This window comes from Patella vulgata, chromosome 6 (assembly GCF_932274485.2).
Source record: "Patella vulgata chromosome 6, xgPatVulg1.2, whole genome shotgun sequence".
Lineage (NCBI taxonomy): Eukaryota > Metazoa > Mollusca > Gastropoda > Patellidae > Patella > Patella vulgata.
The window spans coordinates 20285427-20304911 of record NC_065884.2 but is presented as its reverse complement, the minus strand read 5'-3'; the positions used below and the strand labels follow the sequence as shown (position 1 = coordinate 20304911).

The following is a 19485-nucleotide window of genomic DNA, read 5'->3' as shown; positions in this document are numbered from 1 at the left end:
TCATTTACATACATCAAGCTGGACAACAGTTTTCTCTTACCAACATTGATTTTAGAAATGTAGAAATGGGGTTAGAATGCGGTAAATGTTTAATATAATTTTTACATTCGCACAATGAGTATAAAGAATCGAGCCCAAGACTGCATAAATAATTGATCTACATCACTTAGAATCACCAGTCCATTGTCTTCCATCTATGCCAAAATTAACTAATGGTTTGAGACATTTCCCATAAGTCATTGCATGAACAGCCACGTTAGTTTGTCCTGACTGATTTAAGTCATAGTCTAATTTCATGGTGAAGGGGTTGTGTAATTTGGAATATTCCACCCTAAAGAAGATACATGAGAAATTGAAGTAGAGGTACATTAAAATTATTATACCTTAGGAAAGAGACTATCCATTTCTGTTACAGCCATATATATTCTATCTGAACATGGGTTATAACTGAAAATACAATAACAGTTTACTATAATCTTTTTAATACATTAAAGTGATGATGTTAGTATTGTTACAGACTAAACTTGGACTCAAATTGATTCTAGTATTTAAAAAAGGGAACAAAAAAAAATGGTGTAGAGGTTCCCTTTCGTATCAATATGCAGCGATAAAAAGACAGTGAACAACCTTTTAGCTTAACAATAAATTCTAAACAATCATGACTTACCTAAATGAGATTACCAATTATAATGAAGAGCTTCAGTATCATGTGACATTCAAAATGACGACTCACATCGAAGTTACTGAATCCCAGTAAATTCTTTTTGATATATGGGCCAAAAGACGTTACTTCAATAAAATTAAAACTAGGGCCATTTGGTTAAATTTACTGGATGCCATCAATTTGAAAAATATGATTTTTCTTTGAATTTAATGCCGGGTTGTGGTGTTTCTTAAATGTTTTTGTTTGGCAGTATGCAATTACTGTTTCCAATTTTCTAAAAATGAGCTTGTCTTCATAAATATAGTTAATAAGTGCTTAATTTTCAATCTAATTATTAATTAATCTTTAAATTTACCTTTCAACATTGCCTTCTTGTGCCCGTATTAAAAGTTCTTGTATTCGTTTGGTAATTTTTTCTGTTTTTCTGACAACATCTTCCTGTACTGGTAGAACTAATGGTATAGCTACAGCACCAGGCATACTCTGTATACTAGATGTAGAATCTATCATACTAGACGCTATATCACCCCTAAAAATTAACATAATATATTACATTATATTCTTCAAAAGAGAGAGAGCTTAACAATATCACAAGATACAACTTACACAGAATCAAGAAGTCAAACTTCCAAATCCAGCAGTGATGACCACTTCGTAAATATAGGCCAATTACCATTCATTGACTGAAAGCAACCCAAAAGAAATTGGGTGCAACATCCTGCTTTTCTGCACTGAATGGGCTAATGAATACAGGTGTAAGCCATATAGAGATACTACAGTGTACTCTTATATCGAATTCCAACTGTCTAGGTTTCTTTTTAGTGCACACCAATGGCTACACAGCACCTTGGTTTACCATTCTCTCCGAAAGGCTATACATACAGTGTCCCTTACCAGGCCCTTTGTCCTGCACCACTGACGAGGAGGAACCACGTTAGAGAGCAAATGTCTTACTCACTGACCACGATGGTTCCCGAAAGCAACCAAATTAGATACAAATATTGTTTACTGTTTTGAAAGTTATTACCTGATTGGATCTTGGTCTTGTCGTAACATATCGTAATCGGGATCTTTAACGTTAGCATTGATACGATCAGACTCTGACAGTGTTGGTTCTTCTGATTGTAGGCTTAACTATAAATACAATATATTCATTAGACACAAATAGTGTTATCTCAACCTGACAAATTAGGGCCTATTTCACGAAAAAAAACCATTAAAACTAAAATATTTTAAGCATTCTACCTTTCATTGGTTAGGGATTAAACTCCCAGTACAAAGTCTAGCTCGTAGCCAATGAAAAGGCAGCATTCTTCAAATATTTTTGTTGAATTTTTCATGCATAAGGCCCCAGGTGTTCATATAATTGACAAACATTGCTACAGAATATTAACTCCACTGATAGCAAGAACATGGCCACCATCAAGTCTTATAAAGACTGATTTTAGTAGAGAAAAAAGTTTATTGTAAAACTATTACCTGATTTTCACCCAGATGTATATTACTAACAGACATAGCTGTCATAATCTGATCATCTTTACCATCACTATTCTGTAATACAAATATAAATATCATAAAACATCTACAATAATACATCTACATGGGGAGAGAAATAGGGTTTAAAATGTCCACTTGACAAAAACAAGATTAGTTTGGGACTAACATATGTTTCAATTTTATTTCAATAATTCACCTGCACGTAAGGGTCTTAAGCAATAGGACGAACCTGAAGAAAACTCACAAGGTTGGACAGGCGACCCTATTCCTGCTCACGAACAAGTGTGGGTTTGAAACTATGGGCCACTTGAATCAACCCTTTCTATGTAAAGGGCACACATTAGACCATTTGACCACCCAAACCCCCTTCTACCATAGGCAAAGACATGATCTATTACAGTCTGTTGAGTGATAAATCCTTTCTTTATTTAGTTTAGGAGCCACAGTGGCTGTGTGATCATGGCGCTGGTTCACTAACCAGGTGGTCCCAGGCTCAATCTTCGTGTTAGCTGAGAAGTTTCTCTGAATTTTTCAACCAGGTTTCCTCTTGTGAGTGGTGCAGGACAAAAATGTGTCTAGTCCTTGGGATTGGATGACAAAATCTAGGTCCAATGTATTATACCATTGGCAGTATGTTAAAGATCTCCTAAAGAGTTGGAAATTGCAATAAGAGTAAGTTGTAATGCTCCTGTCGGGGTATAGCACACTGTATGACATGTGCCTGTCTTCATCAGCCCAGTTGATGAAGAAAAGTAAGACCTTAAACCCCATTTTATTCATTATGTTCATTTTATTATTTAGTTTATTATCATAAACCATCTTCAGTATTTCTATTTCCATAAAGCTTTTAGCTGTCTAATCGTTCAGATGGGACAAAAAACCGAAGTCCTGTGTACACATTGGCGTGCACGTAAAAGATCCCTTGGCAGTTGGAATTTGATATAAGAGTAGGCGATAGTGCCGCTGCCCGGGCAAAATTTCCCTCATAGCACACTGTATGGCGTATGCCCGTCTTCATTACCCCAGGTTAGGAGCAGAACAGTAGGACGTTAAACCCCATTTCATTTCATTTTCCATAAAGCTTATCAAGATATAAAACCTTATATCAACGATTATCATATTGTAAGTATTTTTGAACAGCTTAACATAAATATTTCAGAATACTTCACTACTTATTTTCCGTGCAGGTTTTTGTACAATTAAGAGGTCAGTGATGACACTCCTCAAACCCATCACCCAACACATGTATTCAACTGTTTAATATGTATTTTGGAAAACAAAATTACCCTCTGAGAACTTCTAAGTTTGTCTCTGGCCTCAAACATGGATTGCGGTCGAGCTTTGACAACTTTGAGTTCGTATTTTCCTTCTATTAAACCCTGACTGATTTCATCATCTTCTTCTCTACCGTAACCATTGAGTACCTGACCATCATCACTCGTTCTATCAATTTTAACATCACGTAGCGACGCATTCTCACGAAGTAGAGATTCAATCTGAAAAGAAGGATGAATGAACATTATGAATCTGCATGTAAATAAATTCCAAAACTAATGAGGTCCAATGAACACTTTCGTAGTGTGTACATGTATTTTGTGGGTTTTTTTTTTATTATTACCGGGTATTATTATTATCTATTGTGGTGTGAGGTTATTCATAAATACTTTTGGCCTGTAATAAAATTCAAAGTTCATCCATGGTGGAAGTTCAATGAGGCTCATGTAGTTTAAATCTTTAAAATTAGATTATAGTTTCATTTTGATTGTTTTATTTCTTCTGATTTTAATTCAATCTACTATCAATCACAACCGAGTTCTGTCGGTGAGAGCCACTATACTCTGTAAACCAATCAGAATAACTCTTATATATATATTCTTTGGTTGTAATATAGAACTATGTCTATCCAATTGCTATATGGCATTATTTAGGGGTGACAGAGTTGTTAGGGAATGACCCCTTATAATATTTTAATTTCTCTAAATGAAATACAAGACAAAGTTGAACTCACTGTGCTCTGCATAATATGGACTTTCTGTTCTAAATCAGTTTTTCTATGGACTAAATTTTGAATGGTTGATTCGGCCCCTGCTAAAGCTTTCTTCACCTCCATGTATTCATCAGTGGAGACAGGACCTTCGATAGCTTCCGACGTCATACTCTACAAATATAATATTCACACCAATCAATATAAAATAAGCATATTACATATGACTTTTAATTCAATTATACTTTACAAAATCTGAAATATTTAAACATATCTTGATCCCATAAAAAGAACCATTTAACAAAAAGCATCAAAGGAATTCTAATTTAGTTCTACAGACTCTGTGCAACTGGTTGCATTTTTCTTCTCAAAATATCTTTGGTGAAAGAATATGAGAGACAAAATTTGCCTTAAGTACAGGAACAGAATAAGTAACAAAGTAGAATGCCAGATTAGAGAATTAACATTAGATATAGTAAAAGTACAATCTATATGTCTTGACATTCAATTATCTTATATCCTGTTATATTATTAACTAAACACACATTCTACTAGATTTATTCTAGTCTGAGGGCTGTATACACCACACCATTTTAACTTTCTCCAGTCAAACACACGTTCTACTAAATTTATTCTACTTTGAGGGCTGTAAACACCACATCATTACTTAAAGTTGTACAGTTCCATGATATTAAAGGTCAAATTTTAGTATCAATACAAAGTACAATAAAAACATGTTAGCCATGTGAACTCTCAAATTTTACAAGCAGCTTGAAAAGAAATATACTATCAACAGGTATTGAATGAAACTGATAATTATACTATCAACAGGTATTCAAAATCTGTAAAGTTCGAACTTCCTTAAAGTAAGAGAGTGCATACGGGCCTAAATGTTACAAGTCTTGATTTTAATTATAGAAATATAAATAATGATTGTAACAATTACAGGTGGTTGTTTTCTATTACTGGTTGGTTAGTAAAAATTTCGATAAATTAATTCAAGTTGCTGATGTACTGAGAGATATCTAACATGCTCGGTGTTTAATTAGTTCAACATGATTCCCAATTCACATAATAACATATTTCTAAAGATCTTTCTACTCAACACCCAAATCTAATTTTTTCTGACAATATGCTCCTACTATTCAACAAGAAAACTAAAATTATACACGGCAGGAGTTTGATCATTGAATCAAAATTATTAATAAACCATTAAATATCTGATAATGAAAATTGTTTTCATGGTAATTTGAATATATACGTATTCTTGGATAAACAGTATTATATTAGTAACACTGTTAATAACCCATTCACAAAGTAATAAATAATCTTTAATAAAGTTACATAACATAAAAAAATATTCACCCACAAAATTGTTTGAACCTAATACTGCAAGATATTAGTGAAGGACAAATGCATATCATATTATTATTAATTGGATATTTCATATGTAAGGATGGTGTTATTTGTTAGGGGGTTTTATTAGAGGTTAATAAAATCCAAGGATTGGGGTAGAAGGGTAGGGGTGTGGGGATGTAAAACTCATCTCACCTCAGTAAATGAGATCATAGAGGTTGGAGTCAGACCTCTCAGAACATTCACCTAATAGTGAGTAAAAAGCAACATAAAGATACTAGAAATACGTACATAAATTATAAACATAAATATAAGCTCCACATAAATATAATAAGCTCTCTATGTTATTTAATATCTCCTCATCATCTTACCGTTAATCATATCAAAAAGTGTTCTTGATTATGTCATAAATAATATTTTATCATATAACTCAACAAGTGTTTCAAATAAGAAGCCTTACAAACAAGTTTATAATAAATTTTCGGTTCACCAGAAATGCACAAACTTGTAACTTGTAAATTAAGAGCATATGTTGTAACTACAGGTATCTCTAACAGAAACTAATATTTTCCATTATTAAGCAAAAGCCAGTCATATTATTTTGACATTTAGCCCATCTATTATTGTGTCTATGATAATATCAACTGTCTGTATTGTAATATCTTCCTGTCTCGTATTATAGATATTACTATCATTTATTTGACAAATGTTACACCTAAGTTAACATAAAATAGCATTATATGCCCCCCCCCCACCGAAATTGTGACCCTAAATTCTTTGTCTCATTTCCCAGACCCTAAAAGTTAGTCTTGGTGTGGTTTTCTGTAGACAAATTTAAACACTGAAATTTTGGTATTATTTTTTCAGAACTTACTCAGTAATTTAGCTAGAAATCCTAGGAAATAGATAATACTACCTCAATGAACCAAAAATAATGAAAAGTAAAAAGATTTTCTGACCGACTCAATTTTTCGGAGGGTGGGGGCAAGTAAATGTAAACACAAGTATTTGGGAGGGGGGGGGGGGGGGCTTTTGCCAAAAGCCTCATCACTAGTCAGTGGTTAATCCATTTTATTTTGAATTCAATTTTAAGATATTTCAATCAGATAAAACAAAAATTCACAATACTTCCAATAAACGATCTAGGCTTTAATTTAATGAGAAAATCGTCATGTAAGTTTACAGAGCGACTATGACACATTTTGTGATATGGCATTTCAGAGGTCACTTTTATAATTTCAATGTGTCATCATATAATTCAGGGAAACGCTAATACTGACAAAACAAATAAAATTAAAGTCGTTATGGTATTATAATGCATGGCAAATGCACCCTAAAAGTTATATTACTAGGTTCAACTCATGAGAAAAACACAAGCAACTTATAATAAACAAAATCTATTAGAAGAAATAAAAAAAATCCCTATAAAGTTATGTAACTTATTTTTCCATGATGTCCATTTGTTTTATCAAATGGAGTTTCAGAGAAAAATACATCTTTGAAATTATGTATGGTGAATTGGTGGGTGGTGTGTCTAAGATACAGTATGTTTATCCTTTCTGGAAAAACTGCAATGTTTCTCCCACACCACTTAAGAATAAGAGAGGCATATTGTCACCATTAAAATGACTTTATATTAATGTTATTCAAAGGCGAGAATAGGGCACCTTAAGGTTAATTCACCTTAGCACACCCGAAAACACATTTTCAATTATTCACATGTTCAGTCTACTTGACATCCTAAGGATGTTTCCTAGGTGAAACCCTGACCTGATAAAACCCCATTACTCCTCAGGTGAGTCCAACACATGAGGTCTAGTAAGTATTATCTAAATTTTGATTATATTTCACAATTAATCTTTAAGATAGATAATATAGTATTTGAATAATTTGATTGATCTTTATGATAGATAGTACACTATTTTGATTAATCGTTAGGATAGATAGTACACAATTTTGAATAATTTGATTGATCTTTCTGATAGATAGTACACTATTTTGATTAATGTTTAGGATAGATAGTACACAATTCTGAATAATTTGATTGATCTTTAGGATAGATGGTTCAGTATTTTGAATAATTTGAGTGATCTTTAGAATAGATGGTTCAGTATTTTGACTAATTTGATTGATCTTTAGGATAGATGGTTCAGTATTTTGAATAATTTGAGTGATCTTTAGAATAGATGGTTCAGTATTTTGACTAATTTGACTAATCTTTAGGATAGATGGTTCAGTATTTTGAATAATTTGACTAATCTTTAGGATAGATGATTCAGTATTTTGAATATTTTGACTGATCTTTTGGATAGATAGTACAGCATTTTTAATAATATGATTAATCTTTAGGATACACAGTACAGTATTTTCCACAATTTGGTTGATGAATAGGATAGATGGTTTAATATTTTCTACAATTTGATTGATCTTTAGGATAGATGGTTCAGTATTTTGAATATGATTAATCTTTATGATAGATGATACAATATTTTAAATAATTTGATATTAACGGTAGACCGTACAGTATTTTAAATAATTTGATATTAACGGTAGACTGTACAGTATTTTTATGCTAAGATTGTAGAACTTACGTCTGCTGGTTTGTCCTTTTTCATCTCTACCCGCATACTCTGAACACTTCGTGTATCAATACTACTGTAATCATCATCTGATGCCACACTGTCATATAACGGTTCCTCGTCACTAAAAGCACTTGCCACCTTTGACTGTCGACTGGCACTAGATGGAAGACCGATATAACTCAATGATTTATCTGAAAGAAAGAAAAATTAATTACAAAATTATTTCTAACAATATCATAATTCACTGTACTTCATTCAGCTTTACAAATACAAAGACACCATTTGTTTTTAGTTAATACATTTTATACTTATACCATTCATTACTGTTTAAATCAACCTTAATAGTAAGTGAAGGAGGACAGCACCTCATACGAACACAACCGATAAGACAAACCTGCGGACAGGACACAATCTACACAGACATTGCGAGCAAAAAGCAACAAATATAAAATCATGTGAAAATTCTATATACGTTCAAACAATTAAATCATTTAATATTGTAAATCAGTTACCATTTTCTCCCACCAGATAGATGACAAAATGAAATATGTTTTGTGTCACAAATCACAAGATATCTATTCATCAAATTCTGTATTTATGAGACGTAACATTTTATTTCTATTATGTTGGACGAGAAGTGAAATTGAATAAATATAGATTGTTTAATTCACAGACAAGAAGAAAAGCAAAATTGTTGAAATCTATTGAAATTTTTTTTTTTTTCAACAACATATCCTTGAATATCTAAATTCCACCAGTAGATTTGGTAAACATCTTAATTTTAATGTATGAATAAATACCAGTTAACTCAATAACTACGGTAACCAAAATAACATAAAAATTGCAATGTTTATGACAATGACACTTTAATTATAAACACCGCAGGAACTCGGGCCACTTTTATGCAATTACAGTTGCGTTATCACATCAAATAAATTCCAACGACTAAATCTAATAATTTCACCATGCTTTTTACAACCTTTGTAAGTGATAGCAGGTTTCATAATTCAATAAAAGTTCTGCATAAAACACTTGCCTGTATACTTTATATATTACATAATATAAACAACATCGGTGATTCGGTTATCTATACTTTTATACACTTTAAGTGATGAAAGTATGGAAGCGAAAAACCAAACTAGAAAATTGGCGATGACTCACAGTAATAACATCAATCTCTGTAGATAAAATTACCATACCTTGTTATTAGCTTTAACACAAAGGAGAGACACATTTCAGCTCCTCTTGTATTATTGTACAATTTTGTAGATATAATTTATAAGATAGATGTCACATTTAATTACTTTTCAGTTGAGTTATTCACATCCTCCAACATCAACAATATCATACTTCATTGTAGAGAATCCACTTTGCATAGTATTAGATATCAGTATTCACTTTTTCATGACATCAAGTAGTTTTCTTCTTTAATTTGCACAGAACAATTGAACAAGCTGCATGTGCAAAAGTAATTCTATAATTTGCTCATCAACTTTAAAATTCTAGAAAATAATTCTACTCCCTCACTTTAAACGAAAATCCACAGTAACTAAACATTAGTCCATGTTGCACAGTATGATATATCAATATTTATTATTTCACTACATCAACTATCAAGTATGATTTACTTCTGAAGTAATTTTTGCATTTTAAATAAACTGAATTAGCTACATGTGCATCTAAATAACTCTACAATTTTCTCATAAACATTAAAATTTTAAAAATACCAGTTAATTCTTCTCATATGCTGTGATTGTGAAGGAACATCCACAGTAACTACATGTTAGTCCCAAAATGCCATACAATGTATATGATATATATGTAAAGTATTAATCATATTGTATTCCATTCACAGTTGCACAAATTGGGGAATTCATTATTTATTATGCCATCTAGCATTTTCCTTCTGAACTATTTCCTAATCTTCTACCACATCATTATCAAGTAAATCTCGAAATTTTATCCTAAACTTCATTTCGTTTTCGTGTATATCTAGCACATGCAGAGGTTTTTTTTCTCTCTGATTCTGGTGTTTTATGTTTATTGACATGTGTGACTATTTACATGAACTCTGCCAAAAAGTTTACTTTCTACATGTATGTACTCTGACATGCCACCAGTAAAATAAATACATGTTTTAATTTACAGATATCACTTATATTACCAGGTAAAAGATAAAGAATGTGATAAAGGGGGCAGATGAATGAGGGTGGTCTGTTGTATACTATAAATTACTGTTAAACATACATTATGCAAGAGCTAAATCTGCCTATTGCAGGTCTTTCTTTAGGCCTGAAATGTTATCTAAATTATTAATTAGACATTAATTAACTTATCCAGACCATAATCAACTCTCAATGTCAACGCTAGCCTGCGATATTTACTGGATTAGGATCCGATTTGCTGCTCAACTTTCATTCATGATTTATTCATTGAAGGTTTGTATCCACCTGGCAGAAGATGGTAAATCTTTATTACATGTAGAGCAATAAGGGAAACCTTAGAAAACCTACAAGTCATTAAGATGAAATTGACAGAAGTTGAGCGAAAAACATGGAAATGGTGACAACTGATTTTATATTTAAAGATATTTTGTCATCACAAAATGTCTGATTGAAAAAAGTCGTATCAAGAACATGATAAAAAAAAAAAAAATTAAATAATTTATTATCAAAGTGTCCGAGACTGTTTCCTGAAACTGTAGTTATATCTAGAGATACGATTTAAATCAAATATAAAACATGTCTTTAACAAGTAAACTATACGCTTCAGTAGATCTACATGTTAGTTGTAAGATATTTTAATTAACAAATCTGATCCTTTAAGGTGTGAACCTCATCACCTGTAGTACATGTAGAATAAATATAAGAAGCCTTTTACCTACAAATTACTTACACAGTATATTAATATGTGTGATATATCTACCAACTAGAAGTTTAATGTCAGTGAAATAACCTGACTACTTCAAGCTGAACTGTTCAACATTAATCTCAAGTGATCACCCTTCTACCCTGGTAATTTGATATGTGTAAAAGAGTTCGCTGCTTTCAACATCTGGTTTTACATTGCATTGCTAAAAATTCTTACAGAAGCCAAACATTTTCTTATCTTTTAATGATATAAAGAAGAGATAACTTGATAGATTTGGTATTCATATAGGTTGACGGATAAATAGAAATATGAATACAGCTAGTGTACCCCAGAAACAAAGAACAACAGATCCGTATTAAGTTATTATTACTAATAATATTAGCAAAATTTCAAATACTACAGATGCACCTTTTTACCTGTTATTTTTACAGGACTCCCAAAAAATCAAATCAATTTACAAATTTAAGGTAAGCAAAAATATGGCAAATTCAGATTAAATTTTTAAGTATTCTTTAATATAAATATGATAGCACAGACATCGGGACAAAAGACAAAATGGTATCGACACTCTTTATATAAGACAAAATTTTCAGCTTTTCTGTACAACAAATTTGCTAACTTTGTAAATTCCTCAAATGATAAGTTGTATGATGTGTTCTAGAACAAAATGCAAACTCTGCCTCATGCATGATACATATACAGTCTTAAGAGCAACTAGAAATCAGCCAGATTTACATACAAGTGTCACAAACTGGAGGATAAATGCCAAATGCTAGTGAAATCGATCTGTACCATAATACAAGATACAATTTTCAGTTTTCTTATAGATATAAATCACTGCTTTCAATCTTTCATGAAACTCTACAATTTAAAAATCCTGAATCCGACACATGGTATCTATAATAAATATATTTTAACATATGATAAAACAGTTAAAACTTTTATCACTCTAAGTACTATTACTATGTAGATACTGTTAACATAATTCCTGGTTAGTCGTAGATAGATATACACCAATAAATCTTGATAGACACATCTAATCAAAGCAGTAAATATATCAAAGAAAGAACATAAAAATACTAGGTTATTCCTTATCTTCTGCTAAAACATACCAAATGGTTCTCATACCTACCTACCTACCTACCAGTGTTGTGAATCAAAAATAAACTCGGCTGTGTAGAGAAGAAAATAAATTCTCTTCTTATATGTTTTACAAAGAGGTCAATTATAATTAGAACATTTTAGTTATGGAGAAAAATATCATCCATCTTAGTCAGACTTAGTGAGAATTTTATGACATGACCTTATGACATGTTGTCACCTTAATTTACTTACAGTCTAGAGAAGCCTTGTAAGGAATAACTGATGATTAAATTAAGACCTACCTACACACCTTATAACAAGATGACTAAAACGTGACAACAATAGTTGATACTAGTAAAGGACTACTGTACATCTACCACTCAAATAGGTTATAGTACAGTGGCTGTCTTGTCAGTTCTTTTCGTCACCTGTTCATTGACCACCAACAGCCAGAACAAAATGGTCAGCTTCCAAAAACATGCTGAGGAAAAGTAAACAATTTACTCAAACTGATGACTATCTATGTCCACTCTAATTATTTACCTACTGTCACTGGACAGTGGTTTAATGTAAAGTAAAAGATGCAGCATTGTTGTTTTTGTTAGCTTGGGGATTTTTATTGTGAAAGCCATCTACCATGTAACCCAATTCATCTTTTGTTCTGGCTGGGACAATATAACAACAATTATCTTTCATTCATCTATTGTGTTTTGGTATTTTAAAAATGTAACTTTAAACTATAAAATCATCTTGGTTGGTTAAAATTCCATGTAATACATCATCCATAATAAAATTTTAATTTCTTTTATTGACAGTGAATTTGTACATAGATACACAGTTTGAGGGTTAATAATTTAAAAGGGTTTAAAATGCTAAAATAGCAGAAGGTTGTTTGTGGGTATTGTTCAATTTCTTAATAGCTAGTTATATGAAGTTGCAAAGTTAGAACATAATTTTATTTCATTAAAGGCACAACAATGCAGATTGTTCACATAGAACTCAAAAATATGAAATACTTTAATGTTAACACATTTTGTTATTATAATAAAGCAAATTTGATTACATAAAAAAAAAAAAAAAAAATCCCATAATAAAGAATGATGGACCGACTTATATGAAAAATTAAGAATTATAATTACTTTGTTTATCTATGACATTGCAATAGATTTACCACACGAAGAAAACATATTTATGTACAAAACATCTTTTGATTGATTTGAAAATAATTTGATATTAAATACAGCCCTAAAAGATATATTTTGTGAACTAATACAATCATTTTTTAAAATTTGAACGACATGATTATAAGAAATGACAATGAAACTATTAAATTCATGTGGTTTTTTTTTCTAAAGACAAAATAGAGCCTTGATGAATCGCATGATCAGACCCACCAAGAAGGCGGATCAGTTGGGTTAAGCAGGATAAATTAATCTCACAAATAAAATCTTTGTTTTTTCCCAGTTTTGTGATGCAAAATATCAACTACTTAAAATTATAATATAAATCGATTTTAGAATTTATCTTACATGTATATGATATTGTTGATTGTTCAAGACCATTCTGGGTGTGGGGTGCCCAAGGTGTTGGCCTGTGGATGATGGACTTTGTTCGACAAGTATCAATAATCTAAATATTAAATATTTGAGCGGCTCAATGGAGTTATTATTAACCAAATGTCTAGGTTAAAAGCTATGCACTTTTGATATTTCTACTTTAACAGAGTTCAACAAGTAGCAGAAACGAAAAATTTATAAATGATCTTAAAGATATGATTTTTCTTTTGCATATTTAAGTTTTATTTGTGGATGCCTGTGCTGTTTTACAAGGATGTTTGATTCATGGTACTATAGAAATCAAATGTTTGCAAAAAATATTTATACAATATAAAGACTAATTACATAGGCTACCAGTCGGAGCATGTTGATGAGAACCGATAGAAACTCCATGACCATTTTCTTGCAACATGTATAATCAAGGGATATAATCTATGACTACTTTGATTAAAGATAAGATTTTCAGTTCATTGTTTTAACCCACTGATTGTTTTTGATGATAGAAGCTATAATGATTAATTAACAGCTTCAATCAACAAGAAAGCTACCAATTAAGTTAAAGTACAATCAAATTGATAAACTCTGTGTTCAGTGACAAATATTATTCACTTGATACTAGATTATCCCCAAATCTACCCCCAACTACAGACTGAGTAATATAAAATCAGAATGATTTATGACCTGTGTTAAAATTCAAACATCAGTAACCTTGAAAACAAATTTTTATAACACATGTACAGTACAGTGTAACCATCGGATTCTTGTAACATATTTCAAAGTAAAGCCCCAACATTTCTCTGAAACCCAGGGTCTTTCAATAACATGTTGATTCTAGGTTCCAGAAAGCCAAAACTTTTTCTTTCATTTTTGTACTATAATATTGCCTGTTTAGGGAGATCAGACAGTTATGTTAAATACTTTATAATAAATCCTTGAAATAAAGATCGATAGACAAAATTAGTACAGAGTCAATTTGTTTCTGTAATGGTTCAGTACAGTATCTGTCTATACTTTATATCAACGCTTTAACTCGGAATATTTGAACACATTTGGACAAAATCTTTTTTTTTGTTGAAAATTCAGTATTTCAAGCATTCTTAAGGAAAGTAGCCATAAGCCATGAAATTTTGATATTAGATCCCTGAAAGTGTTGGCACAATCCTGTAAAGATATATAACTAATTTTCTGTTTTTCTAATGTGGATCAGTAAGGTGGGTTTTTTTTTAAATTTCAAAGTTCAAAGATAAATCAATACAGCCTTGCAATTCTAACAAAAACCATAGTACATGTATAGTAAAATATTGTATATCATAATTCAGGAATAAAAAAAAAAAGTTCCTAAATCCTAAGCACATAAAAAGCAACGCTGAACACTCGGACACAGAATTACCCCATCTTAGCATACAATCTACGTTGGACACCTCTAGTAATCTGCACCATTACCCAACTCCACCAGTAAACAATGTCGAAGGTCACAGGAACTCCTCTTAAAATATGTGATTTGGGAAGTCCTTTCATTATATCATCAACAAATGTTGTATTTGATTATAACAGCCTTCTTGGTTGGCCAGTTTTGATCACGTGCTACGAGCAAACTCTGGCCGTACACTGGCATTTAAACCTACTTTTCATCAAATTTCAAATGTTATATCAAGGGTTCTTTTATGTGCATGCCAACATGTACAAAGGACCTCAGATTTGTTATCTTTCCTAACGACTAGACAATTGTCCTTGCCAGACCCTCTGTTCTGAACTACTTACGACTGGAAGAAAATCGTCAGTAGAAAGTCAAAAGAAGAAAATCAGAAGTGGACAGTAGAAAGTAGAAATTCTGTCGTTAAAGTAGAATTCAGATGATTTCAAGTTGAAAAGTTGAATGGTTTTTTAGCTTAAACGCAAAAAGTTATAGATATCCTCCACAAAAATCTCCATTACTTTTAAGTAAGAATTTCCTCTTTCGCTTTAGATTTTCTACTTATTACTACAAATCACATTTGAACCTGATATTCAATTGCTATTATTTACCTGGTTTAATCTAAATTATTAACAACAATATTGCTTAACACTAGGTGATAGAATCTTCTTTAAAAAAAAAGGTTGGGGGGGCTAACTTTGGGACAAATAAATTGTTCCTAAAGTGCTTTAAAATTGAACATTTGCTAGTAACTAGTCTTGTCTCAGGTTGCATATAATTAACGTTTGCTTCATATTTTGTGTCTCTTACTTTATTGAAATTTACCGCCCCCCCCCCCCCTTGTTTCTGACACAGATTAGAAGTAAACGGCAAATTTCACTTTTATATCACTTTTCTAACCATATTAAATGTGAGCCAAATTTGAATATAGACTGGGTATTAAGCACCATCTGGTGTTCTTTTATCTGCAGATTGCTGATTAATTATGTATGAATTGAGAATGTGGTGTGTGTCTTAATATAAATATAAATGTAATAAAATGTTATGCAGTATTTTTCCTACTGTTCGTAAATATAGTGCTCATAATCAGAAAATCTCTGCCAGTGTAACAGTCAAGGTCACTAACTCAAATACCTATTTTTCACATCTTCAGAACACAATCCCACAACCCCAACAGTGTACTAGAATTTATTTACAATTTGTCAAATTATATTTAACGTAATAACGCCCAATAACGAAAACAGCATTAAATCTATAAAACATATTAATTAGGTCAACTTACTTGGATCTTTTGGCGTTTGAACAGGGGAGGTAATTCCTGTTTGTCGCCGCCTGGCATCGTTAAGTATATCAATAATTAACGTTGTGAATTCTCGCTTGTTAAATCTGGCTAATTTCTGTCGCCCCTACAAATGAAAAGAATTACATTAAAGAATGTCATCTTCAAAGATAAATTCAATGGGTTTCAAAAATCATATTTCAATATATTTAGTAAATGTAAGATTCTGTATTCTCAATCTCCCAAATCCAAAGAAAATATACTCCTGCTAATATATTTCCTAAAGTGTGAAAATAGTGCTTTCCAAAAGAAATAAGTGCAGTGACAATCCAATTTCTAATCAACGACAATATGTAATGCAAAACACCCAGTGCACACTATACTAAGTCTCTTTATTTACAGTGGTATTTCATGTTCAAGAATTAGACCAGGGCAGAACATATTTTAAAGCAAGGGATTGATCATCTTCGAGAACTCTAATTAACAGGATCATAACTTTCCTCATTAACATATAACCTGATTAATGATCTTACCTGATTTCTAGTTGTAGATAGATCAGGATTAACAGGTAAAAAAGGAACTGTGGTACGATCACTGACTGTAGTATGGTCCTGGGTTTCTAACCAAACTAAAAAAAAAATCCCAATAATTATCAAACAATTATATATGATTTACAAATTCAAACATGTTAGCATATGTCTCAGAATTACTTACTCGTGCCATAGGAGATGTAAACATATAAATCCTTAGTCAAAAGACCAATATGATTTTCACCTTCCTAAGTTTTTCTCAAAGACATATATATGTTTTTACTTTTTAAGTGAAATCAGAATTAGTTTTTGAGAAAAATTCAAAGGATTCCATCTGAAATTAAATCCTGAGACTCTCCTAAAATACAAGAGAGATCACAATATTCAAGTAAGCATCATATGTGACCTGTGACAGCAAAATGAGTTGGAAGTCACGAGTCATTGTTTATTATAATAATATATGAACAAAAATGATGAAACATGCTAAAAATATAAAAACAATTTAGTTTGTTTTATTTGTCAAATATAAACATATAACTTTCGTGTTAAATCATTAAAATTTTTGCCTATTCTAACACTTTTGTTCACATCATAAAAAGACTTGCATCTTCCAAATCATTTTTCTATCACGGGTCACATATGGTTTAAGGTAACTACTATTAAGTGAACAACTTACTTTTATCATTTTCACGTCTGTCTACTTCATCATAAACATCCATGGCTAATTCTTCAAATAAATGGTTGGAAAGCTGAAATATTAAAACAATCAGTTCTTTAAAGATGAGACAATACTACTTGCTGATTTGTGAAACAACAAATTATGCAGAAAATCTATATTCAAAATAAAACAGAGGATCGATTGCACTTTTTTTTCCAAAATGGCATCTCACAATTATATTTAATGATGGTAGCTCATCATGACATCTAAGGTGAACTTTGACCATTGCAAATTCTTTATATCTTAGACATTATTTAGTACTAATATAGATTCAACAATGCAGCACCCTAAGCACAACTCATTTTGACATAAACAAATGAAGACCGAGACTGCTTTGTAAATTTAACAGTTACCCCCATTACATAGTAGCCAGTATGATAATTTATCAGTTTGTACCTCAGATTGGACATCGCTGGAACTATTTCAGTCTTAAATAATGTATAACATACAAAGATTATGCATTGGATTATCTTTCAATCTCTTGTACATTTTAAACAAACCACATACATGTATATTACTCAAATAATCTGTGTAATACTTACTGCTTGTAATTTCTTTTTTGCTTGTTTATCTAATTCTGATAAATCTAGGGCACTGAAAAACAAAATGCACCAAAAAAACTTGAAGAAATTGTATGTAAAACACTAAAAGAAATTGTATGTAAAACACTAAAAGAAATTTTATCTCATCAAATATCACAATTGGAGCCTGGGACCAGAACGAGAACAGATTTTCTATTCAAATGTAAATAAGCTCCATAGCTGATAGAATATAAACATGGACAAAATATATCCAATTATGCTACTTTGTCATTCAAAGCAAGGAGCCAGGGTTCGATATCGGTGTAAGCCGAAAAGTACCACCAGAAAAGTACCACCAGTTTTTCCAGCACGATATCCACTTGTCCATGTTGCAGGACAGAGAGCTGGAACAGTGTCTCGTCATTTGGATTGAAGAAAAAACTGAGGTCCCAGGTACACTTTGGTATGCATGTAAAAGAATCATTGACAGTTGAGAATCGAAATAAGAGTAGGCCACAGTACTACTGTCTGGGCAAAATTACCCCATAGCACACTGCATGGCATATGCCTATATTAGCCAGGTTGGTGCAGAAAAGTAGGACATTAAAAGGCATTTCATTTCCTTTCAAGTTGTTCCCTGTAACACTCGTCGGGTAATTCTATTGTTTACATTTACTGGAAAAATTTGGAAAATTATGTTTAAAATTCATTATTTACCTGTTATCACCAATTTCTGGTATTATAAAATTTTGACCGCTTCTATGATCTGCAAAATTAAAATTAGTAACCAATCATGAAACATGTCAAATATCACATGACCTCATCCCTACTGTTTAAGACATTTTGTTCATATTGATTGACAAATTGTTACAGAATAATGGTTCAATCATCCTATGATATGGTAGTTTGCATTTGAAAATCAATCTTGAGCTGTATTCTGAGATCAGCTCTTGTAAGTAACCAGTTAATCTTTAGAAGAACCTCTCTATATTTTTACAGGTCTATACATTATATCTAAAATAGCTAGATCAAGGTCGAAAACATAACCATCTGTTTCGTTAAATTTTATGTCTACATTCAAAATTTTACTTTCATAGTCATAGATAAACTTGTTGAGAAATAATCAATTGTGTGTTTCAAATTTTCAAATCAAAAATGTAACCAAATAGAAATTGTCCATCAATAAAAGCACATCAACACTTCATTTTTTTTTTTACAAAATTAGAAGAATTTTAACTTCTTTAAATATAGTATTTACCTGGTTTCCTACCACAAACATGAAAGGCAAGTCTATCTGTTAGTTCATACTGACATTCTATTAATCTATCTGCCACATCATGAAAACCACCAAGTCTGTAACACAAAATTATTATATATACTTATGACAGGAGAACCACACCACATACAAACAAACAGAAATGAATTAGACA

General features: G+C 31.4%; 1 protein-coding gene across 3 annotated transcripts in view; it reads right to left on the bottom strand.

The window, feature by feature from the left end:
• The window catches only part of LOC126824772 (ARF GTPase-activating protein GIT2), a 32394-nt gene that overhangs the window by 6919 nt on the left and 5990 nt on the right, over window positions 1–19485 (bottom strand). Inside the window, exons 7-20 of one of the 3 annotated variants that reach the window (XM_050554146.1) lie at window positions 19314–19408; window positions 18773–18821; window positions 18077–18128; window positions 17493–17565; window positions 16820–16914; window positions 16290–16413; window positions 8093–8274; window positions 5697–5747; window positions 4170–4319; window positions 3448–3657; window positions 2144–2215; window positions 1692–1798; window positions 1020–1193; window positions 384–447 (exon numbers count right to left, since the gene is read on the bottom strand). In XM_050554146.1, the coding sequence (XP_050410103.1) occupies window positions 384–447; window positions 1020–1193; window positions 1692–1798; window positions 2144–2215; window positions 3448–3657; window positions 4170–4319; window positions 5697–5747; window positions 8093–8274; window positions 16290–16413; window positions 16820–16914; window positions 17493–17565; window positions 18077–18128; window positions 18773–18821; window positions 19314–19408 (1498 nt within the window). Of the gene's footprint in view, window positions 1–383; window positions 448–1019; window positions 1194–1691; window positions 1799–2143; window positions 2216–3447; window positions 3658–4169; window positions 4320–4485; window positions 4534–5696; window positions 5748–8092; window positions 8275–16289; window positions 16414–16819; window positions 16915–17492; window positions 17566–18076; window positions 18129–18772; window positions 18822–19313; window positions 19409–19485 lie in introns of those variants that run through there. The other 2 variants (XM_050554147.1, XM_050554148.1) reach the window with 2 other exon arrangements.